The 25,050-nt window shown below is 44.5% G+C and overlaps 1 protein-coding gene and 1 long non-coding RNA gene across 4 annotated transcripts; one reads left to right on the plus strand and one right to left on the minus strand.

Moving 5' to 3' along the window:
- Positions 1 to 282: 282 nt before the first annotated feature.
- LOC114852536 (myocyte-specific enhancer factor 2A-like) lies at positions 283 to 22,151 on the minus strand. Of its 3 annotated transcripts, none has more exons than XM_029145022.3 (10): positions 21,992 to 22,151; positions 14,071 to 14,250; positions 11,533 to 11,736; positions 7,050 to 7,184; positions 6,418 to 6,637; positions 6,269 to 6,322; positions 5,148 to 5,308; positions 2,363 to 2,495; positions 2,128 to 2,230; positions 283 to 1,848 (listed from the first exon to the last, which is right to left on the minus strand). In XM_029145022.3, the coding sequence occupies exons 2-10, from the start codon at positions 14,122 to 14,124 to the stop codon at positions 1,533 to 1,535; spliced, it is 1,380 nt and encodes a 459-aa protein (XP_029000855.1). In that variant the 5' UTR covers positions 14,125 to 14,250; positions 21,992 to 22,151; the 3' UTR covers positions 283 to 1,532. The 3 variants fall into 3 exon arrangements, with proteins under 3 accessions (XP_029000855.1, XP_029000856.1, XP_055363387.1); XM_029145023.3 differs by lacking the exon at positions 21,992 to 22,151 and adding an exon at positions 14,552 to 14,704; XM_055507412.1 differs by lacking the exon at positions 21,992 to 22,151 and adding an exon at positions 14,523 to 14,543.
- LOC129603887 (uncharacterized) lies at positions 2,113 to 2,772 on the plus strand. The gene is made up of 2 exons (XR_008694207.1): positions 2,113 to 2,252; positions 2,374 to 2,772. It is a non-coding gene; the product is annotated as an uncharacterized LOC129603887 (long non-coding RNA).
- Positions 22,152 to 25,050: the final 2,899 nt, after the last annotated feature.

Below are 25,050 nucleotides of genomic sequence, written 5' to 3' on the forward strand. Positions count from 1 at the left end.
TCTTCACGAAGCCTCTTCTCAGGTCTGTGTTCTGTCTTTCTTTGTGACCGTTAATTTCCCACTCAAGCTACAGGCTCAATGGCGTCACTGTGGTTACCCCTGCAGCTTTGCACGCTTCACCACAAACGCTGGCTTGTTATAAACCACATGTCCTGTTTTCTCGCTCTTAATCACTTACTTCTCAGTGTCACAGTCATTCAGTAAATTACCTTCTCCAAAATTGACAGTATAGCGCTAAGGTTTTAGTCAAATGCTTTAAAGCAGTGACGTTTTCAAAAGGAATAGACATGAATCGTTTTTATTCGTGAACTAACTCCAGACAAAATGCAAGAAACAAAAATAAATAAGTCAAATCAATATATGATTGTGTGACCACCCTTTACTGTAAAACAGCAGCAGTTCCCATCAGAGAAGCCTCTTGCTGCGTGTGTGGTGCGCTAACACTAGTTGCTGTAGCTAGTGTAACATTTATAGTTAAAAAATATCCAGAACAAAGAAAATAACCTCACATACAGTGTGAACACACAACCGTAAATATTGGTGCAAACTTTGTCACTTGATGAGTAATTTCATTGTTCGTCTTATTTGTTCGGCCAAATTTGGCCCCAAGATCACATGACAGCTTTTCTATTTGAATTAACAGTTTTAAAGCCTAAAGTTTTAGCTAGAAAAGTGGTTGTCTAGAGTGCAGCGTACTAAATATTTCATGTGTTTACAGACCTGTTTACAAGAGTGTAGTACTGTATGTCGTCTTTCACAAAATAGATTTGTACTATACAGCAGACACCTCGCAAGTCTGGAAATCATCCATAAAAATAAACATATGCCAGATTTCGGTGGAGGTGTCCTACTCATACAACAGACAGAATAGTTTACAGTTACAGCAAAAAGTGATATATATTTATATTTATATTAAAGATACTACAGTATATACAAAACAATAAGAGCATCATTCGTGGTACTTACAGAACAAGTGCCTATGGCTTTTATTTTGAAATATGAATGAAATATTTTCTAGACCTGTGCAAAACAAACACACACAACCTAAAATGAACAGCATACTGCTTTGGCTGATATAAATAAGTGCTTTTGTAGGAAGGAGTGCAAGGGTTGATGATACAGTATGGAAGGAATATTGCTTTTTCATGTTGGATTCGTTCATTGTTGTAAACCCTGAGAAGATCAAATGAAGCGGCTGGAACACTAAAGTCACACTACCCTGTGCACATTAGTGCAGCCCACTGGATGAGGAACCAAAGATTATATTAGAGTTGGACCCTTGATATCAGTATGTGGCTGATTTACACTTCAAATTGACGACTTATTGCAGTATGTTAAATGTACCAATAACAGTACCACTGAGTACAACATCGACAAGAAGTTTGTCACAGGTAAAGTTGATCAGCCCTTTTCAAATACTTGATCAACAGCAATCACAACCATAACTCAATGAAACCTAACAGAACACGTCTACAAAATTCTCTGCTGAGTTGCATAAAACTGTCTCTGATTTCCCTGGTGTTGTGCAAGATTTAGGTCACCCAGCTGTCCATTCGCATCCGTTTCACCGTCGGGCTCTCTCTGCCCTCGGCTCGACTCAGAGGCAGCAGGAGGAAGTCCTGCCGCTGCTGCTCGTCCCGGTCGCTGCCGCCCTCGTGGGAGCTGCACGAGGAGCTCACGCTGTCTGCAGGAGACATGCCTATGTCTGCCAGGTTGGATGAGGAGAGGGGGTGAGGGGGGGCGTGAGCCTGACTCATGTAGCCTGACTGACTGCGATGGTTGCGGGGTGGGGAGATCGGCTCGGCTTTGATGCTGACGTTGTGATTGGAGAGATGGGAGCTAGCGGTCCTATGGAGACAGTGGTAGAGGGTTATTAAAGTCGCGGCTTGGAGGAAATGCACCACCTAGTGGCAGGACAGTGAATTTCTCTGTTTGCCTAAAACTCAAACCTGCCCTGTTGTGGAATGTGGGGCATAACCAGCGCAAGTTTATACATGACGGCGCGAGTTTTTCCAGTTGAGTTTTACTCCTACTTCACTACACAAAGTGAAATAGGCTCAAACATTTTAGACCAGGGTGAAACGAGTCATCATGAAAAGAGAAAAGTGAGCTGTTTCAAGCAGTTACCCCAGTGAGCCCAGCTGGTGGTGCTGCCATGCTGCCATGGAGCCCAGAGACAGATCAGCATGGGAGCCGAAGCCTGACAGTTCTGCACTGTTCAAGGAGTAATCTGACAAAGACAGAACATCAAGGTGAGCTGAACACGAGACTCATAAACCGAGAGAATTATTAATGTACTGTAACAGATCAACTGTGAGCCAACTAGTCCTCACTGCAGCACTGCATCAATACTAATAGGTACCATTGTTGTAGGGAGTGCTGATGCCAGAGTAGACCAGAGTCTGATGAGGCAAGCTGGGCGTGTTGATGGAGACCCCCGGGGTGCTCAGAGGCTGGTTAGACTGACTGCTGCTGCTGCTCAGCCTCTGACTGCTCTGTAGAACAAGAAGAATCAGGGTTATTCACTCGCAGTAAACTCACCTGGCATTCAGTGCATTCTCTTTGTGCAAAGCTTAGTTTTTTTCCCTGGACTGTTGGCATAAACACTTACAGCTCTGGTAAATAGGCTACTGTTTTTACTTCTTCATTCTGTTGCTACTGTTTTTATTTCCTGACCTTGTTTTAACGATTAGGCCGAGTACTCCAACCCAAAACTATCCTCATATATATGTACTGTATAATGACAATAAACTCTTCTATTTCTCATTCTTATTCAGTTGTGATACAATTTTGACCACATGATGTCAGTATACAGTCATTTTCCGAAGCCCGGAGTCTTTCAACAGAAGACCTCTGAATTCCTGCACTGTAATCTGACATGTCCTGCCACTACAGTATATGTTTTACATACTAACAGACAATATTTCCACAGATCATTTTTCTAGTCTAATAACCAATAATAATAATAATCATCATCATCATCGTAAATAATCAGTTTTCTAATCTACTTTGAGTGCTAAATACTTGATGGAATGTTTTTCAGTGACTCAACAAACCAAGGCCGTTGACTCTTGAGCAGCCACTGCCTCAGACGAAGTTACTGTGGGAACACGCGCTTTACGCTGGGTCCACCTCGTAAACCTACTGGCAAATACTACTACTAAGAGCTATTACGAGCTCCTCGTCGTCGTTCTCAGCTGTTGTCATTTCAGCCCGATCATGTCAGCGATGACATCACCGCGGATGAGGTCATTCCCCGTGAAACCCACACACACACTCGCACGTAAAACACACACCGAGAGCACATTATCAAAGCCAACCTTGAGTGGCCCCTTGAAGCGAGCATCGGGCTTCCTTCCCCTGCTGCTCATGTCGGTATCTGTGGCATCCTTGTAAGTGTGCACTGGATAATTCATGCGCTGTTACAACCGACACACGTAACACAAACACAGTGATTCGCTTGTTCATGAAGAGCACCGAATGCACTTCTCTCACAGTCCTGCACACGATTTTCAGGTACCCACTGACAGAGAGAAGGAAGTGAAAGGCGGTTTCAGAATGATCACACAAAGGAGTGGCAATCACGCTGACCACAATTCAGCATCTTATACTGTGGCGAGCAGAAAAAAGTACGAGTCTGATCGCACAGATCGCAATCTGAGCACCGCTCATCTTCTACAGTAACTACTCTAAACGCGGCCCGGCTGCGCTGATAGAGCCAACGCTTAAACGCACACTTCACAAAGCTGACGACGGCTGACTGTAAACACCGTGTTCACCATGAACCCCAAGATGCGGAGAAACAGTGATAACGAAGAAACACGCGATCCACATGTGGGATGAAAAGCTGTTTGATCGTTTACGGTTTCTCCACATTAATCTTTCTCTCTTTTTAATAAGACTTTCAAACCTTCCATTACATCAAACGTTCTCCCACATTCCCAGTAATAATCAGTATAGACACTGCAAGCGTCCACCACAATATTATTTTCAACACCGAAGGTACTCCCAAACACATTTGACCTGGTAACTAGAAACGTGCCTTGTTATTGCTGATGGATGGCTGCAAAATAAAATTCCCCTTGATCCCTCAGCCAGCCGGTCATCACCAGCAAAGGAAAAATGTGTTTGCATCCATTGTTTGCCGCTCATTACATCATGTTGGAGCATGATGTGGGAGGAAAGGACAACAGTAAGGGAGTTGAGGGTAAATCAGTAACTTCAATAAGGGAACACAGCTGCTAAACCGAAGGTGGAGGAGATCCCAGTTCAGCAGAGCCTTCAGACTGTCTGGGGCTGATTTTGTTTGGTTTCCTATTTGCCTTTGCTGTAAACAGCTGTTTGTACTCTAGATACTGACGAGAACTTGCCTGAGAGCTATAAAATAGCTTGTGGGAGTTAGGACCACTAGAATTCAATTCTGTTGCGTCAGTTGCTATTGCAACATCTTTTTCTTCACCTTTGCTCTTGACATACTGTTTCATGAGGTCGACTCTTCTTAGATAAATTGTGTTTAATGTACATTTCAGATGTTTGTGCCAAACAGATCAGAAAACCTTTCACAGCTCAGTTTTAGTTACAGATTTAGGTGAGCAAGAAACGGGCCATGAAATCAAATTCCCAACACATCAGAAACCTGTTTCTGCAGCTTTGTCATGTTTGAGTCACAACTTTAAGGTCCCTGTGAACTACATTATGTCATACTGTCACAACCATACAGTTACTTTACAGACTGCCTTGTGTTTGTGAAGTCACATGCTGGTGTGGTGAAGAACAGAAAACGGAAGCTATTTAGAAATCCAAACATTACTGATGAGCTTTTCAGTCCACAAAGGAGAGATTGTTTCCCATTAACACGTTCTTTTATTTCCCAAACCCGGCAGCCGCTCGTCCAGATGGTGTCAAAGCAACAGCTCTGAAAGGTTGCTGACCCACGGTGGTAATCTACGTCATCACCTAGTCTGTCTGCGTCCAGCAACGGAAAACATCAAGTTCTTTGGTGTTTCCTAATAAAATTCAGGCTGAGAAGTGACACACACACACACACACACACACACACACACACACACACACACACACACACACACACACACACACACACACACACACACACACACACACACACACACACACACACACACACTTACCAGGGTTTGCATCATTCCCTTGGACTGGGGGACGACAACTCGCAGGTCGTTTTTGCGGCTGTTGGGGACGACGCAGTTACCGGGATGTGGAAGAGGAGGAGATTTGGGGGGTAAAATCTTCCCCAAACTGCTCCCACCAGGTGAAGCCACAAAGCCATTCACTAAGAAGAGGAGCAAAGAGACAAGGTGACAAAAAGCACAGTGAATGGACACGTGGCGTGAGATAGAGCCTTGTGTGACAGATGTAACCTGTCCTGCACCAAGTTCTGAATGGAAAATGGAGAAAGTACAGTTATATATTATACAAGAGATAATGATGAATAATTGACCATTCCTTGCTCTTGACATTACATAATAGCTGTGTTCATGTGAGACCTGCTGTTCTGGGAGGGAGAGCACGAAGATGACAGAGAGGATAAGTCTGCGAGGAGGACATTGAAGACAAATACAGCTGGCAGAGCTCCTCAGAGCAGACCTCCCCTTGATGAGATTTCCAACAGCCTCCGAGAAACTAAAGAATGCTCATGTTTGATTTGCAGAATCATTTTTCATCTTTTCAGAGACAAATTGAAATAACTAAAGAATGAAATGTAACTGTGGTCATACATCACTCGCTTTGCCTGACTGGATCGGAAACTGAGAAGAGCACGGAACACCGGAGTTGCTGAACATTTTCAGTGACTCATTTTAGGAACGTCGGCTTAATAAGCCCGACTCCAACAAACATTGCTATAAATGGAGCAAACCTCCATCAGTAATAGTAGAAATGCTGAGGTATGTTTGATGCCGCTGGACAAAACGTAAGGCTTAATAATGTCCCTATAGAACGATTTTTGAACGATTTGAATTAAAATAACATGAAAAAGTGAAAAGAAAAAGTCGTACATAGTCATGGAACATTAAAACTAGTGACACGGTAGGAGACATTTTAACAGGAAAGGTCTGGGTAACGGTTCGGGGCTTTGATTGTCCAAGCAGTCCACCTTTCAAAGAGCTGAAGTGATTGAGAAACAGTGAAGGCGGCCTGAATGCTACCAGGAGCTCCTGTCGCCCTCCTGTCACAATAAATGTGGATCGTGTTTTTTGTTTGTGTGTTTGTAAGACTCCAGTATGATACACACCAACTGGTGCAGATCCATTTTGCAGGCCGAGATCAGAGCCAGCTTGCAGGGCGCCTGAAAGACACAGACACATAAACGCAACCTATTGTTGTGGAACTTTCATAGAAACATAGAAGTAGAGTATAATGCAGAGTCAAATCTTCACACACCTGCGTTTCCAGTGCTGTGAGGTCTTTGTGGAGCGTTTATGCTTCGGTGGAGGTGTGAGTGTTGGGACGAGAGGATTCCACTTTCAGTCAGAGCTGCTGTGGCTGCAGCGAGTGCCTGGGAGGTCGCTCCTCCTCCTCCTCCTCCCCCTCCTCCTCCAGGGCTGTAGGTCATGCTGCTTTGTGCCACATGCATGAAGTTCTGCTGAGGAAGGCCTGTGGACTGGTATGACAGACAGACAGACAGACAGAGACACACACACACACACACACACACACACACACACACACACACACACACACACACACACAGACGCATGTTAACACAGACCTCACGCCAGAGCACTACAGTACATGTGCATGTGGACTATGTGCGTTTCCCTTTCACTGGGTGTAGTCTGGGTAAGTCCCCGCTGCTAAGACCGGTGAATATGACTCAGCCATGAAAATGTGGAAGGAAGTTACAAAAAAGAACATTTTGTCAGTGGCACAATGACAGAACCCTAATACATGGAATCGGACCAGTGTGAAACCCAGAGAAGCTGAAACAAACTAAATAAACTCCAATGTTGGCATCTTCCCATGGATGAACTAAACATGACACAATCTGAGAGGAAACTAAAATGCCTGGTTACAATTTTATGACTCTTCATCATGTTGTCGAATTCCTCATTGATCTTCTTGTACTTCTCCTCGGTGCTGGGGGTGAGGACGTAGGAGGACTCAGCTTCGGGGCTGTCACACCCTCTGTGCTCCTTCTTGTTCAGGGCCTGCGAGTGAAATAAACACACGGTGGGCTCAGACACAGCAAAGTGAAGCTACAAGCACTTTATCAGGCCTTTGGTAGATCACACCGCGGCCTCAAAGCAACGACTAGCAGCTATAGAAGGGTTAACATTTCTCCATGTCACATGCTGAGCTCTAGCAGAACGTAGCATGTGTATAGTTGCTCCCTATCTATTCCATGAGGGACGACCGAGCGCTGACGGACTAGAAACCAGAGCGATTCCAGAGCGGATGGAAGAGCACAGATCCCAGGCCACACAGACAGCATCTACATTACTCCAGGTCTGACTCTTAAACCAGTGTGGATGGAAGCGAAGTGGCTTTAAAGCGTTAATCATTTCACAAACATTGTAAAAAGCTGCTTGAATCTGGACACTTACACATTATTTATTTTCATGGGGAAATGTTTCCAAGGGCACCTCGAGATGTTTTACCAGCTGTTTCTGCTTTAGTGTTCTTTTTTACATTTACTGATTGAACGGGAGCTCAATTCATTTATTTCCAAGCCATTTAAATTAGAGTAAGTCAGGTTTTTTTATTTGGATGGATTTGACTGTTAGTGGTTAAACATCCCTCAGCTTCACAGTAAAAACAACATCAAGTGAGATTCAACGCACCAACTCTTCTGTCAGTGGAGGATCGTATCGAACATCACCTCTGGTTCCATGTGTCTTAATGTATCACTAACTACTACATCTATGTGAAACCTCAAACCCCAGAGGTTTAGAGGAAAAGTGAACAAATCAAATATGTCTTGACTCACATTGTCACACTGAAATCCTCTTCATGAAGACCACATTGCCATGGCAACAATATACAACATACACACGACCATAAATATTGCATGATTATAAACCTATCAGCACCTGTCACATAGCTTTTGGCTGATACCGCTCTTTTGAAAGATAGTGTTGATAAATGATATGAGGTGGACCCTGGTGGAGATGGAGTTATTATTAAATCATACAGTACGAGCGTCATGTGACGCTGGATGACATCACCGCTCACGTAGCCATTAGCTCATCTCTGCTCCTCATTGCGCTGCACGTCATAGCGTGGAAAGGACGGACTGACGGCCGGCACGCTGTCTGTCCACTACGCGTCCCCTCGCATTCCCAGACGCTGGCAGTTATTAAAGGCTTTGAACCCACACTAGCAAGTCTATTTTCACCACAGGCCCAAAAGTCCACTTTAACAGCTGGCGGCCACTTAAGAAGTCACACGCTCAGTTCCTGCTCACTTCAATGGCTGATTGTCTCCACAGTCTAGTGAACATTCAGCTGTACAGCTCCAAAGGATCTGCACACTGTGGGTTCAGAGCAGGATCCGAACAGAACTCACGGGTCGAACCGTAGTTCTGGTAAAACTCATCACTTTCATCAATCCTCTAGTTCTCTCAGCTGCAAGAAAGGTTTGGAAGTAACAGCATTCCTTTCAGCCATCCCTCAGATTTCAAGTGCACGTTCACTGATTAGGTTGCACTGATTAACATTCACCTCTCATTCATTGCAATAGCTTTCTGCCACAGTAAAGCTCCACAGTTTATGTTTTATACTGTATGACCAGAACCCTGAAGTAAAAAAGGCCAAGTGATAGAAGCTGATGCTAATGTCTAATAAAGGAGTCGAACTCTGACAGCTATGACCTTTATTTGCCCCCATGTGATGGAAAATAAGACTAATCAGCAAATGCACTGTGCTGACACAGCAACATTTTTTTATTAATTATGTGTGACAATATTCAACAAAAGCCAGATTCTCAGTCTTCCTGAAGGGATGAAGCCCTGGAACTAAAAGAGAAACAGTCGTCCTTAGAGAATGGAAGAGATTGTCTGAGGGCCAACTTTACCATTAGAGTGCAGTCTAAGGGGAACGAGGGACACGGTGGATCATAAGAGGAGGGTCTAGTGGAATTTGGTCTAAGACCCCCAGGGCTAAATCGAGCTCCACGGCAACATCATGTTGAGGCACTTAAGTCTGCGTGTGTGACGGTGGATCTGAGAGTGTGTGTTTCCTTATCATCTCGAATGTCAAAGGCGGCTTTGGTGGATCACTGAGGGCATCTGGACCGCCGCCACCACAGCGAGCGATCTGCAGAGCTAAGCGTCTTAGCGCGAGGGCGCCGCTCAACGGAGTCAAGCTTCCTCCGTGCGCTGGCGAACAACAGGGCGGGAGAACAGGTGGCGGCTCCGTGATTCCACACGTCTCTGGCTCTCGCCGGCTCAGCCCGCGCCCACGCACGCGCCCGTCCGCACGCGGGCAGACGTTGTTACGAGGTTTCCTGTCGCGCAGACTTTAACCAATCCGACCGCAGACTCGGGTTTCGGCGCGTTACAGTTTTCACCTTCTGTTATGGCTTTCATTCATCTCCGCGCCCCGCTGGCAGCAGGCACTGCCCCGCATACCTCGGACAGCTGCTCTGTTGTTGCTGAAATTCAAGCCCCGCTGCACGCAAACCTGTCTCATTACTATGACAAAAGTAATCTGTCAGTGGGATCAGCTGGACTCTGAAGCGGTTTCACCTGGCAGACCGTTAAAAAGATTGGTTCTGCCTTCATTTTTAGGTTCATACTGTAAATCAGTATATCTGTTATCTGTTGTTCTACAGCTATGGAAGCTGGACACAACCTGACTGGAAGCGCGTCTCTTAAAACATATTTTTCATATTTGCTTTCTCATGATGTGTGAGCTGCATGTGGTCGTGCTCACATGCACATATGACCTGTGTTTGACCAAGGACACCGTGTGTGTGTGTGTGTGTGTGTGTGTGTGTGTGTGTGTGTGTGTGTGTGTGTGTGTGTGTGTGTGTGTGTGTGTGTGTGTGTGTGTGTGTGTGTGTGTGTTTTAGACAGATAATCATCAGCAAACATCATTTCCATCAAACAATGACAATGATTCCAAAGAAGCTTTGGAAAGTCTGTTGCAGCCGCGGCGGCGTTTCTTCACACATAGGCAAATTCCAGGCTTAGATGTCGCAAATGGACGGACCAATATGTAAAGGAGCAACCTTTCACTCTCCAGGCTTTGTTTTAACTAGCGCGCCTGTTTGCGCGACATTTGCGGGCGAAAGCAAATTAGGGCTTGAAGCAGGCAAATCGAACCTGGCTAATGGCTCACAGAGCCGACACAGGTGTCTGCCTGTGGTCCACAGTCGGAGCACAGACTCCATTACGCTGTTTAGACTGATTATGGGCAAAATCAGTGATCCATATTAACAACCTCTACCTTTAGTGTTACTGAGACCTCTTCACCAGTGGTGGTCATAACGGTCTTAACAAGCAGCTACCTGTTCATCCCTGTCTGTTTGACAGTTAATTTGAAGTTCTCATACATTCTAGTTCCTTTGAAATAAGAAGGGGAATTCTGTGATTCCAGTAAAAATCGTTCACAGAATGAGGAAAGAAACCAGCTGGACTGCCTGAACTCCGAACTTCTCTTTTGCTGAGGAAGAGGAAGGACTCAATAAACATAAACAAAGTTTGGGAAGTTCAGCTGCTCAACCCGTTTGCACTTACGCTACGGCGCTGCACATACTGTACTGTGCAGTGTGTGTGTGTGTGTGTGTGTGTGTGTGTGTGTGTGTGTGTGTGTGTGTAGCCGTTGATTCAGGCTTTCAGGGCAAACACACAGCCGAAGTCTGAGCCGACGCTTGAGTCACGGTGACCATTCATTTTTGATGGCAGCAGCAGGACGGCAGGACGGCTTTGCTAAGGGACTCTTGCATCGTCATGGCTGCCGTGATGCTGCCACTGTTGCATCACGGCAGCCATGACGATGCAAGACGCCACTAAACCCATGTAGAGTATAAGTCAGCATGAAAGGACACCACCCCACTGGCCAAGATATCACTCATACTGAGAACTACTCAGGACACACAGTGATGAGTCATGGCCGCTGACCGTTTTAAGCCTCTCCTTTCACTGCAGAGCTGCAGGTTGAATATTTAGGTGTGACACAAAAATTCCTACACCATTTTCGACAAAGACAGAACGCTGGAACAGCTGGACGGGTCCTCTGGAATTACGCTTTCTAGGAACTCATCTCCAGTCATTTTCCTCCCTTAATCCTTTAAAAGGATGCTTCTGTAGCAGCGTTTTACTTTCCAGAACAAATGTTAAAGAACTAAAGAATTCAGTTGCCAATCCTCTCTTCTCCCTCTTTTTATTACTTTCCTTTTGTTTTTTGTATTTTCTTGGTATTTATTTGAGGAAATATGAACTCCTCACTTAGAAAATATAAAATATATACTGTATACTGTTGCTGTTTCACTGGCCTTCAAACTACTGTGCTGTTTACATGTACACCTTCAACTCATCACCATATCACTACTCACCTCCACGATGTCAGCGTTGGTCCTGCTCTCGTGCGGCTCATTGTACTCTGTGTACTTCAGCAGCACTTTATCCATGTCTGTGCTGGCGTACTGAAAGAGTTTGTTGGAGCTGTTGAAAATGATGAGGGCGATTTCACAGTCACACAGCACGCTTAGCTCATATGCCTTCTTCATCAGACCAAACTTCCTCTTCATGAAAGTCACCTATGAAGACAGGAACCAAGGATCAGTGACCATATCTTTCATATATACTTTACTGTATGTAGATCTGTGGATACAGCTCAACTCCTACAACTCAGTCTGTGTTTAGAACATTATTTTGGAAAAAACTATTGCATGCACAACATTTTTTTTGCCTTAATTCCTTAGAGCAAAAAAAGTAATAATAATTACATTATTATGATCAATTATCAATTCATCATTATCAATTAAGGTGCCCTACAATAAACAATAATCAATAATAACACCAAACGCAAGGTCAGTGCATGTCTGAACTTCATCGCCGTGGGCGACAAAGAGAAGACATCCAAGGTGTGTTCCTGTCATGCAGGGATGAGAGAAGAAGGGAGGAGGTGGGGCCGGGTCAGGGAGGTGCTGAAACTGAACTCCCCCATGAGGAGTAGCAATAGCCTGTAACTGTGTTTCTACTGGAATACCTCTCATTGAGTGGACAGGAAATGTGGGTGGGAAGCGGCTGAGTAATTCCCCCCTCCCTCAATAATCCTAATCATGATGATTAAAAGCTCTCAGTCATACGGTGTGTTCAGTGTAGGAACGAATAACAACAACTAAAAGGATACCGACACCAAATAAGAATGCTCTTAAAACATACTGTAAACTGTCCTTCTAAGGCTAGAATGCACTGTTGGGAGAGGACACTAAACCCAACCCACACACAGCCAACGTGTCACATCCAACTCACTCATCCCTTTCCTGGTGTGCAGTTAACTCCCTTGAGTGATTCAGCCGTGTTCTTTAAGGTTTGACTTCCTTCCATCATAGTTTCTGGGATCCTGACTCATATCATACCATACTCATATCATGTACATTGAAGATTTCTTTGACGTGTATGTCAAAGCTGAACAATAACAGAGTCTGATGTAAAACTAAAGTATCTGGTTGCACCTTGCATTTCTGCCTACTGAAATACTGGAGTATACTTATTTATAAACTGCATATATTCTGAAAATATGAATATGGGCTACAATTATATTGTTGGTAAATGTCTGTAGCTTTTGGATTTTGAGCTCTTTGTTGCAAGACATGCAGCAGGTAAAGTGTAGTTACAAGCCCTGGAACCTGGTCACTTTCTTCCTTGGAGACTTTTATCCAGGGATCCACAGGGACTGACCGAGACCGAGGAGTATAATATTGTTTAACACAGAACACCAGACAGGAGAAACTCAAGTCACCAAGTCATCGAGAAACAGCTTCCTGGAAACAGGAAGTGAAGACACTGGAGCCGCAGTTAGGGATCAAAGGGTTCAACCACGCTGAAGCTGTTCAACAATAAAACAGTGGAAACCATAGCCCTCAGTGAATAAAAGCAGCCACATTCTATGACACTGGTAAAGTAGATGTCACTGTTGTCACGATGACTGCAAAGGTGCAGCAGGCAATGATTATTAGACAGTCTGCCTTTTTTTCCATGACTTGACAAATAAATATACAGTAAGTGAAAGAAGATAACGACAAATTACTTTACATGGTTCCTCGTTAAAAAGATGAAGAACTGCTGTGTCACAGATGCCTCTTTTTCACTAGAAACATCGAGAAACACTTGATGAAGCTGACAGATGAAAGAACACGAACCAACTTCCTAAAATAGCACAAGAACCTAAATATACACCAGGCTCCACTGATAATGTACAACCAACGGCTAAAAACGCCTCAGCCAACACAACCAAACATCAAATATAAACATCGGCCCAGATATTTATTTTCCAGCCACATCCCTATTTCCAGAGCCCAGTGCCTTCCTTCCAGACAGGCTGGTATTTGTTGTGCTGTTGGGGGTGATATATATAGAGGAGACAGACAGAGAGGGATTCCAGTGGGCAGTGGTGTGGCCGAGCGAGGAGACGGCGAGGAGAGAAGGCCGCTGTGTGTCCTCGGCTCTGACCCGCCCTGCTAATGACAGGGTGCCGTCCGGACCCAGCTAACCCCAAATTGCTGCCCTCGCCACCAGCTGTGACCGCCGCGCTCTCGAAAGCTCAAAGGCCAGCAGGAATCTGCAGGAGCTCCTCACGCGGGGATCCACAGGAGCTTCCTTGAAGGTGCTGGACCTGTCAGGGCTCTTATGTTCAAATGTAAATAACATGTGCCACTTGTACAGAACGACAGAGCTCCATTTAGAACCGAGGCTGCCATCGGGCTCATGTTGTATCATCACGTCTTGGAACCGATGCCGTAAACCCTCAGTCTTATGTATAGTCTCCTGGCATGATTCATGGCTCAGACAGCAACAGAAAACTCCTAAACTGCAGTTAGAGTTTGTTTTCCACAGCATAAATATGCAGGAATGAGGAACACACGAACCTGCCGGTTCCTCTCGTCTACGATCCTGGTGATCTGGATCTTCTTCCTCCCCATTTTGGAACGCTGGAGCTGGAGAAGAATATCGGCGGGCTCCCGGTTGTCAAGAGATAGACAGGAAAGCTTTAACACATGTCCCCAATGTGGATTCTGCTCCTCCCGTATCACCTTGGCATGGCTTGCCTACAAAGGGCCAAGATAGACATGGAAACAGCTCAACGTTAGTAGCATTCAGTCATCTCAGCATGTGTTCAGCAGGAAGTGTTGATTTTGAGTTTTGAATTTTGAATGTCCAGGTTTTCCTTTCCACTCTTTTCCCTATTTAACCTGAAGTCTGTAAATTCCCATGCGTTGGCGTATTTCCCACCGCTTATTCAAGTCACAGGATTCAGTTTCAGCCGCTATGTGCTGACAACTCGATACTAGAACAAGTACACTAACAGAGAACAACCTACCTGTACGATTAAATGTAGTCACTAGACACCTGTGTCTAGTCAGTTCCATAGCATTGACCCATCATGTGCAGCAATGTGAATGTTCAGCCCAGTGATCTTGGTCAACTCCTGTACTAGCTGCTGTACCTGCCGCGTCTCTCCTCAGCCTCAGTGTTTCTGAGTCCAGCCTTCCACAGAGCTCCTTAGCTCTTTCCTAATCTCCTCGGATCTGGGAGGAGGCAGAGAGCGTGGCAAAGCCAGGCTTTATCCTAACCCTCTCTGGATTACTGCAGCATGTGGAGCCCAGGGCTCAGTCACCACCCCCCCCCCCCCCCACTGCAGCCCCAGTGAACAGCGCTGGGAGACGGGACACATGCATCCTTATGCACAATTGGAAATGTACTGTATCAGCAACCTTTGTTTCATATCATCCGACATCTGTATTTGAGGAAATATAATAATATTGAGTGCCAGTTACTGCTAAATGAAGAATAAATAAAATGAAATCTATTCAGATTTCTTTTGTCTGCTATAGAGTGTTGTCCCATTTGAATGATTGTTTCACTACTCCGCTGAAATTGCATAAACCATCTCATATTTCAGATTTTGCTTTTTGTCTTTGAACGTTTAAGTTAATGGGGATTAGTTTTCAAGTGGATGCACGCTATCATTCTAAGGCTTCCAGCTCAGCGCCGGCCCAGATCCCAGCTCAACCTGCCGAGTCAGTTCATGGTGCACAGCAGACAAAGACTCCTTGCATATTTGGGGATTTAAAGGTCACAAGGATTTAAACACTTCTACAATCTGGATGATTTGATGGCAAGACACAAATATTTCATGAAGAGAAGAACAATTCATCACTTACTGTATTTCCACGAGGAAGCACACAATAGACTTTTCAGGTTTTAAGTTTCTTACAGTGAAGTGTTTTTCTCCCTTGTCCTTTTACAACATAATACCATTTGTAAGTATCATTATAATATAGGTTAGAGAAAAAATAAAAAAAATAATATCGGTTTTCTGATTAATATGATGTTGGCAGGTAATGAGCCCATACTCGAAAAAGTCCAACTGCAAGTAACAGAGCAGTACTTATCGCCCACAGAATAATGACAGCACGGCTGGACACAGTGGAAACACTGAGTAAAACTCCTCCACGCTGCCAACTTCCTGTCAGCTCTGACAACTGCAGTACTTCCTGTTTCATGACCTGTCTATGTGATAGTCAGAGGGAGAGTAAGAAGAAACCCCCTTGCCAGCTGCTGCCACCCACATCCAAATGCTTAAAAAATGTACGGGAGCATTAAAAAATGAAGATGAAACAATGCACAGGGAAAGTTTTAATTTTCTTTTGGTGAAAAGAGAAAAGGTATCGAGTCAAATCGAGCCCAAACGCTTCGTCCTCAAGTTTAGGTTCCTGCAGTTGGTTCTATCAAATCTTTTTTGGCTCCATACAAAACAAATATGTAATACAAGGAAGCAGATGGAACAACCATGACAGTCGAAATCAGCCCTTTTGGAAGTGATCATCATGGCTTTTATTCATGTATAATGAAAAAGACACTGATTAAAGCTTTGCGCAGGTTTTAATTGCTCCTCATCACTTTTCAAACGCAGTTTTCACTAATTGTTGGCGTTAACTTTGCACATTCTTTATATAACCTCTTACAAGCACATGTATTTATTTCAGCATCCAATCTGCACAAAAACACAGCGGAGCGCCTCTAACACGGACCTGTTGACCCCAATAAACCCCAATAAACCGGGTCAGCGGTATGTGTAAGAACAGCAGGCCAAAGGGACAGTCCCAGCGTTTCGAGCACTAATTAACAGCCTTGTTCGATATGGAACAAACACAGTTAGAGCCGGTGAAGGTTAATCACGCTGGTTTACAAAAGCAGCAGGTTGTTTTCAGTACAAGGAGGCAAAGAGTAATTGGCAGTCCTTTCATCAGTCCTCCTCATTAAAGACCACGGGCTCATCTCTAATTCTACTGCCCCCGCGGCGACCTCTGCGCCAGTCGGTCCAACTGTGAATCAATGAGGCTTCAGGCTGTAGCTACCTAACATGGGCTACTACTGTAGGTGCTATAACCCTTCACTTATGTGGGAGTAGTGAAGAAGCCACTGTGTCGTCCACTGTGCGCGAACACTGTTTCGATTCATAGCAGGATAGCGACGGTACTGGTTGCCGGTGAGGAAACCAGCATGGAGCGACTCGTGGCCATTCGCCAGAAGATGAAAGCCTATTTCATCACTGTTCGCGAATGTGTTAAGGACTGATGACACAGATTGCGTTCCTCATTCGCATCTTTACCTTCCCTGCAGCTTTGCTCTTCCTCCACTTCCGTTTTTTTTTTTTTTTTGCTAAATCTCGCGCCTCTCCCTCCAGCAGCTTATTTGCATCGGCACCATCAGGAAGGAGGGAGAGAGGGACGCTCTCCTGCCCAAGGCATAATGAGGCGGACTGACAGAAGATCCTTCTTCCCCCTCAGCAAGCCTGGACATTCTTTGAAGTTTTCATAAATGGACTTTTTGTAAAAGTTCTTGGGGAAACTCATGGTAAACAGGCAGGCTGTGTGGTGGATCTGCTCCCCGGAGGAGGTGGAGTAAGATCAGGCTTGTTTACTGGCTCAAGTGTTTAACACTTCCCTGTTTACAGTACGACCCTCCCAACACGCCGAGTTGTGAATACGGAGCCGCCTTTGATGTAACGAATGCAAATGACAATTTATGTAAAAGCGGCAGAGTTACAGCTACTTAAAAGAAGTGGCGAAGTAATTAGCATGTTTAATGCAAATGATGCTCTGGCACAATGCATACGCTTTGAATAAATAGGAGCTAATACACACGTCGACAACAACAACAACAGCAACAACAGCTAAACGAGTCAAAATACTGGCTGGGCAATGACATAACTAAAAAGCTCAGTCAAGTCCATCTTCAACTTGTACGTGACTTATTGGAGCAGAGCAGCACTGGCAGAATACATGGATCCAATTGTCAGCATGTAACTAAGCATGAGTCACTGAGAGAAAAAGCAGCGTTAGGGCGGGTCTACAATAATGTACAACATGCTCTCAAAATCAGAAAAAATATTTAGTTTGATTTTTGATTGATATTTTGTTGTTTGATTTTTTTTTTGCACTTAACAAATTTGTAACATCAGACTTTTATTTCTCGACCAACTCTTCTCCAGCACTGCTGCTCACGACATCCCCCGGCCAGTAAAAGCTCCGAGGCAGCGGTCTGTTCATTTAATTACTGGCACACTGTGATGTCATTTCATTATTGTGTTGCTTTTATGACAGTGGCAGGGGATAATATTTTCCTGTCTCAACGCAGAGACACTGATGTCATGCCTTTGATTGAAACACAAGCTGTCCAGTAAAAAGGGGCTTCCTGTTCACGTTCTCGTCTCCTCGTAGAGAAGTGTTAATAGGTAGATACTGAGTGTCAGCATGCTGTATGTTTGTTTTCTTTGTTTTTCACCATGGGGTTTAAAAAAGCCTGGCTCATTCGTGTGTTTTTTGACTTTGATTATGGAAATTCTAACATTTAATGAAATATTTATATAACATAACCTTCACATCGATACCTATAAAATGTAGGGATACACTAAGAAGTATTTCTTCTTATAAAAACACAATAATTTGCTAAATTAGGACAAAGACCTTCATTCTTGAGTTGGGATCAGCAAAAAGATTCTTCCAATTTAGTTTAATAGGTGAGTGAGGAAATACTGTGAAACACCCCTGTCTAAGTGCTTCTCCATAGCAACAGCACCTTGGGCCCATGGAACCAATTAAAGACACAGTGGTTTAAACCTGCGGTTTAAGGTGTTCAGATTATCTACAACTGGTTCTACACTGAGTGACAGCAAAGGTCATCATTAAAACAAAAACGTGAACTAGGTTTTACACGACCCCCCTCAGGCAGTGACTTAGCCCACGTAACAAATCGTTTTCTTATTGTTTCAGCATGAACATATAACACCAGCAGACAAACAGCATGGAATCAAATACCGTAGTAAAGCCACACATACAGTGCAGTACACTAAAACGATGGACTATAGACCTGCTCTATTAATCTCACTACAGATGGGTTAACTCCATCACTGAAGAGACTTCAGCTCCAGCCTAAGCCTTTGATCTGCTAAATGATATTATAATGAATTCTTTAACATTCTTGTTTGTTCTTATTCTCATTGAAATTCTGTGCTTTCAGCAAAGTAATATCTTCCTTTTAATGTTGTGAAGAGATGTGAAGTAGATCTAAGGTCGCTATCCTGAGGGCCCTCCCAGCAGTCTCCCACCCTCCCACACTCCTGACTCCCCCCTTACAGTCACACACACACACACACACACACACACACACACACACACACACACACACACACACACACACACACACACACACACACACACACACACACTATCTCTCTCTTTGACATTAATGGGTAAACACAGGACTCCTTTTCAAGTCAAGACAAGCAGAGTTCAGTTTCAGTCCCTCTTTAAGTTCCTCCACACGTGTTTGGTCTGTACAAACCTCACATCAATGCAGAAATAACTAAAAGCGGTGCATCGCACAGGAAGACGTCTGCCACTAAATCTATATATGTCAGTTTTGTAGGTGTGAGTGGGGTCCGAAGTTGAACAGACTGTCTGGAAGTCCCCGGTACAACCTAAACGTCCACTCAGTGTCAAGTGAGTGGGTCTTCGTGTACGAGCGGCATTAACGAAGTGTTGGCACCATTAAGAACCGTGTAGAGATTCTGAGCAGACCCAAACCACTCGCTGGTCTGGACCCTGTCGCCGCAGATCAACACCGAGCTTAATTAAGCCAAGCCAGGGGCCATTGGTCCAAGCATTGCTGTTTAGGTTGGCAGGACTGAGGGGAACCTATTTACCCTGAGTAACAGAGGCAGTTTTATACGACTGCAGGAAAGACGATTACAAGACTAATATTTGGAAATTGTTTTATTTGATTTCTGTATTTATTGAGTGTAATTTCCGAGCTCCTCTGTGGCACATTTAGCTTCAAACGTGAGGTTGTGTGGCCCTGCGGCCGGGACGGCAGGTAGCCAGAGGTTTGGCTTGTTCGGAGGGACCAACGAAGGCCCGATTACTGGGGTGGTGATGCTGGAAAGATCGACTACAATAGACTAGGAGCGGGGGGGGGGGGGGGGGGGGGGGGCTTTGGCCTTTGGTCCCAGATTACTCTCTAGATCGATTGTACAACAGCATTTTCTCTAGTTCCGAGGTTCAGAACGTTAAACTGTTGGGAAAGGTATTTCTTTTTACCTCTTTCAAGAACACAGCACAGACTGCTTCCAGTCCAACATGAAATAAAGAAGAGTCTGCGTGTGTAAGAGGAGAATGAACTTAGAGGTTTAAGTGAAGCAGACAGAACCACCAGGAGCCTGTGCTGCTCCATAATCACATGTGGATGGAGGCTGCAGCAGCGCAGACAGTTACAGTATCCAGAGGAGTCCGTGAGGCCTGTCGCCGGTCGCTGCAGCTAATCACAGTGGATAAGAAATGCATTAGTTCGCGCAGGAGAAGCCTGCGCTAAAGCAGGTCATGTAATTGACCACGAAGCAAAAACTGTGTCAGTCAGTCAGAGAGAACGCCAAAATAGCCCCTCAATAAAACACGCACACAGTGAGGCCTCTGTTTCTTTACAAAGTAATGCAAAAAGAGGCGTCTGTCCGTCAGAAGTGTTGCTATTTCTGTTTACCACAAGGCCCCAAATATTCTATCATTAGGGAAACTAGGAGGAAAAGGAAATGCCCGTGGGGAACATGGACGCCGTGCAGCCACACAAAGGAGCCAACCTGAACGGTGGAGGCGGCAACGAGCTGTCAGGTCAGTGATTCAAACGCTTTCCTCACTGAACGTCTCGAATCGTTTTCGAAGTTAAGCACAATTTAAGTAGGGTGTAGAAAAATCACAGATGAGTGAGACGTGAAACGTTTTCCAATATTAAGAGACAGGACTGCTGACGGTAGCTCGCGTACTGTATGCCTGAATTTAGAAAGTCAACTGTACAGGTCCAAATATTCACAAAAATCCCATGTTAACGCTTTAATATTGTGAAGTCATTAATTACAGGTTGCTGGGATATGTATATAGCCGATCTCATCCAGCACGGCAGGGTGCCTGTGGTCTCGGTCCGACAGGGTGACAGCGCAACCGTGGCCTGATTACCTGTGGGCTGAAGCCTGCGGAGCCGGCAAACAGGTGCCGCACTGTTGGACTGTGGACAGGGAGCGCGATGGAAGGCGACGTCGCTCGCTGCCTGCTCTGCTAACGAGATATGAAGACAGCGCGCAGGGAGCGGACGCCGCGCCATCACACAGACCTGAGCCACACACACGGCCATTTTCTGCGCGGCCATAATTCACATTATCTGCCGAGTGATGCAGGGTGATAATGTGCGGTTGACACCCGTTACAAGCCTGTTATTTAGACAGGGATTCTGTCCACAGACGTCCGTGTCATATTGTATCACAGCTTTACTCATCTTGACCTGAGACAAAAAGCTGAATGAGCTTCATGGTCTCGTCCTGTCATAACAAATACCATAAATCAAATATTCTTTCAAATAGCAAACAAACAGACGTGTTGGCAACTTTAGCATCACTGTTGTTTGTTTGTTATTCTGAAATAATATAAAACACTCTTTGTGAACAAATGGCTTACTCGTCATTTTTCTCTTTCTTCATTGTTACTATTTTTCCTGCACTCTAGTGGAAAAAACTTATTGGGAGCAAATGCATAAGATTCATAAACACCACGTTCCTCTACAGATGCTCTGTAAGATCTTAAAAAGAGTTACACACTTCCGATTCCTCTCGTTTTTGGCTATATTCACATAATGTGTTGTTTATTTAATTGGCAGTTGTAAAACAGTAACTAAATACCTCCACTCTACACTCAACCGCAGGCTCACAGTCTAAACCTGTCATGCGAACATGACACTGAATCACATCAGACTCAGTCAAGACACATGTTAGTAAGTGTTGCAACATGAGGTTTGGAGTTATTTAAAACATGAAAAGAAAAGTTGTGTTTATTAGGTTGTTTTTCTTATTTTCCTCCCCATATTTACAAAAGAATTAACGCTTGTTCGCTGTATATTTATATTTTGATACTTCAGCAAATACTCGCATCCCTCCTAATAATCTTACTCTTAACAATGAATAGTTCACTTCCAGTTTAATTCAGAGAGGGCGGAAAGAAAAAGTCCGCAAACATTAGAAGGAAGAAACAGGCAAACGTTTTTAAAGCGCTATCGCAGCACATGTACAGTAAACGTTACACTGTCCTCACATACAACGACACACAACCACACAACTGACAGCTAACAGACGCGAATGTGCTGTAAGCTGGATCCGGTCTGCTGTGTTTCCTACTGTCCGTCCGCTGTGAAGACCCGCTAACGGCTCTGTGAACGACAGCATCAGCTGTGAACGGCTCCACTCACCCCGCGGTGCTCGCGCAGCTCCTGCCCAGACGCACACGTTATCGCTGCGGCTCCGGCGGACGCTCACAGCCTCTCCGCTATATTTAGGAAACTGACAAAGTCGAGGCGGCGGAACCGCGGCTCCTCCCAGCGCGAGCGCGTGCGCGCGCGCGTTTAGACTCGCTCCGCCATGTGGTCGCAGACTCTCCCCTGATGTGTTTTGGGGCTTTCGCCTGAAGGAAGGAGACTTGTGACTGCGAGGCCGCAGGTTGAAGCGGCTGAAGCAGCCAGTCCTGTCATGAAGACGCAGGCGAACGCTAAATGAGGAAAAATCCAGCTTTTGGCTTCTTCTGTTCTGTTCCACTGAACCAGTCAGACGTCAGTGTCAACATATCAAACACTCAGCTTGCGTTTCCTTCTTTAAAAGCCCTTTTAGGATTTCAGAGCCTTCAGCTTAGTCAGTGTTGCTGCCACGGTAGCAAGCGAAGGGCACTGTGTGCATGAAGACGGGGGTCGATTCTGCATCCGAGAAGAAAACCAGCATTGTGTTGCTTTCGTGGAAGCCCAGAGGCTCCTCACCCAAAGAGACCAGGCTCCGACACAGTGAGTCTGCTGAGGTCCTGCAGACCAGCGGCCGCTCAGGAAACCAGGAGCTGCACAAGGACTGAGTCGTGTCCACACGAGACATTCAGAAAATCGTTTACCCTCAAATTGAATGGTTTGTCTTTTTGTCCGTTCAACATGAAACAAAACTAAACAACCGCCTGAAGGCGTCCTCGCATCACGTGCCGTCACAGCTTAGGCTCACTAAACATTCGCTCGTTTTGGTTTCACCGCAGCCGTGAGGTAAAACACGCAACAGGTCGTGTGTGAAGGATTGTATTTGTGTTGATATGAAACTCTCCACACTCCACCAGTGGACAGGAGCAGAAACTCTGGTGCCACCGTGTGTTGTTGGGCCAGACGAACGCAACAGGGAATTCTGGCAAAGGTCCAGATGTGTTCCAGATGTGGACCCGCGCAGGTTTGATGTGTTCGTTTCTCACGTTAGCTTTTAGAAACGCAAAACGAACCACATACCCTAGTTAAGGTTGAAGGTTCGCTGCTGATATTTTTTGCGGGCCACACTTCTCTTATCAGAGTCAGCGTGTTCAGTTTATGGGTTCACTGTGTTCGACAGTACTTTACAGTAAGTGTTGAAATCAAGTCCTGTTGTCAGCAGCTACATTAGCATCGTAAGAAACTAACCAATTACCTAAAATAAACTCTACTGTACTATACAGTATATCTGAAGACACAATGCATAAATAACTACAGTATTAATACATCATTATTGATTATAGCTCAAATGCACCAGATTATAAATTCATTGTATACTCTCTCTCAGCGTAAGGCACTCAAAATAAGTCCATGATACAAAGTTATAGTGGAGTCAGTGTCGTCTCTGGTACGATCCACCATCCAGGATGGCGGATCGAGGCTGTGGGAGTCCATTTGGACCGAGTCAGAGCCGGGAAAAAAAGTCTCTTTAATCCTAACATGGACACAAAACACTCCAAAAAATAAACCAAGATCAACCAGGAGGAAAACACTGAGTGAACAGAATACTGAATAACAAACCTACAGTAGGTTACCTAATAAGGCCCAACGTAAGCTAAGGCAAGGCTAACACATGGAGTTGCAAACTAAAGAGCAGCATGGTGAGATGACAATGACCCAGCACAGAGTGAAGGGCTGGGGAGGTACAGGTATATGAAGGGAGCGACAAATTTTTTTTTTCTTCTATGAGCGACAACTTGCTACAGAAAAAAAACAGAAGTAATCCAGGAAATTCAAGATGGATGCCATGTACCTTATGCTTCGTTTGAACTTGAGAACGCTGGTGTTGCATCAGCCAGGAGTAGCCAATCATGGTCAGTTCCCTCATACCCCATACCCCCGACTGTAGAAGGCAGTTTGGTACACTGACAGGCGCGTGTCACAGGTAACAGTGTCTTAAACTACGGCTTCAATCTCCAAAATGGCCGGTGGCTGAAGGTGTGAGTACATTATTTTGTTACTTTTTTAAAGATTTTCATTTAACTAAAATCAGCATTGCAAAACGTGTCTGTTTCAACTGCTCAGAATCCAAGAAAAATATATGAAAAATACAAAAATTTAAATAAATTAATTTGGAGCTATATTTCTGGCTATGGGTCCATTAACAATTTGGGAATTTAAATACATATTAAATTAGCTTGAAAAGAAAATTAATTGGTTGGAACATTTCTGTTTTGTGAAATGAACAAAGGCAAAAATTAGCCACACAGAAAAGATTTTGAGGAAACAATCCTTCTTACCCAGCATCATTCCAAACCCCACCCCATTCCCACTTTCCCTACCTCCCTTCTCCAAACTACTCATTCATACCCTTCCTGACATTAAAGAGAAGAAAGAAGGTGTAGATGTGGAGGCTGGAGAACTTTATCAATGGTTTCCTTGAGACCACATGACGACCATAGGACCTGGAGAGATGTCATCACCTCTGTTTCTGGAGGCTCAGTACAGTAAGTCATCACCTGAGCAATAATTTACTTGAGTAATAGTAGTGACATAAACTTAAACTGACAAAGTAGAGACGTATGTTAACAGTACATTTGTTTACACAGGAAGTGACTGGATCACTGTTTTCTCTGTGCCGCTGGGTTTGGAAGCTCTTCAACTCACCGCTGGTCTCCCTCTGAGCAGAAGACGGTCAGGACGAGACGTAAAGCATCGTTTTCATTATGTAGAAACATGTGGTACAAGCTTCAATAAATTATTTATTGTTAAACATATACTTTTCTTTGTAATGCTTCATGTTTTACTTCCACTATGAGATCGTGACTATGTTGGAAAAATGGTAAAAATGCTTCTACTTGGGATGTAACATCTGTAAGAAATGTTCAATCAGAATAGTGTTGTACCACTAATCAGGATGTTCCTTTGCTCATATTGCCTTCTTTCTTACTTCACTTCACAATACATATTGCAATTTACCAAGTACACATATAATAATAATTAGTGCGTCATTCAATTTGACAATTTACCTTAAAATTTAG

This window comes from Betta splendens, chromosome 3 (genome assembly GCF_900634795.4).
Source record: "Betta splendens chromosome 3, fBetSpl5.4, whole genome shotgun sequence".
Lineage (NCBI taxonomy): Eukaryota > Metazoa > Chordata > Actinopteri > Anabantiformes > Osphronemidae > Betta > Betta splendens.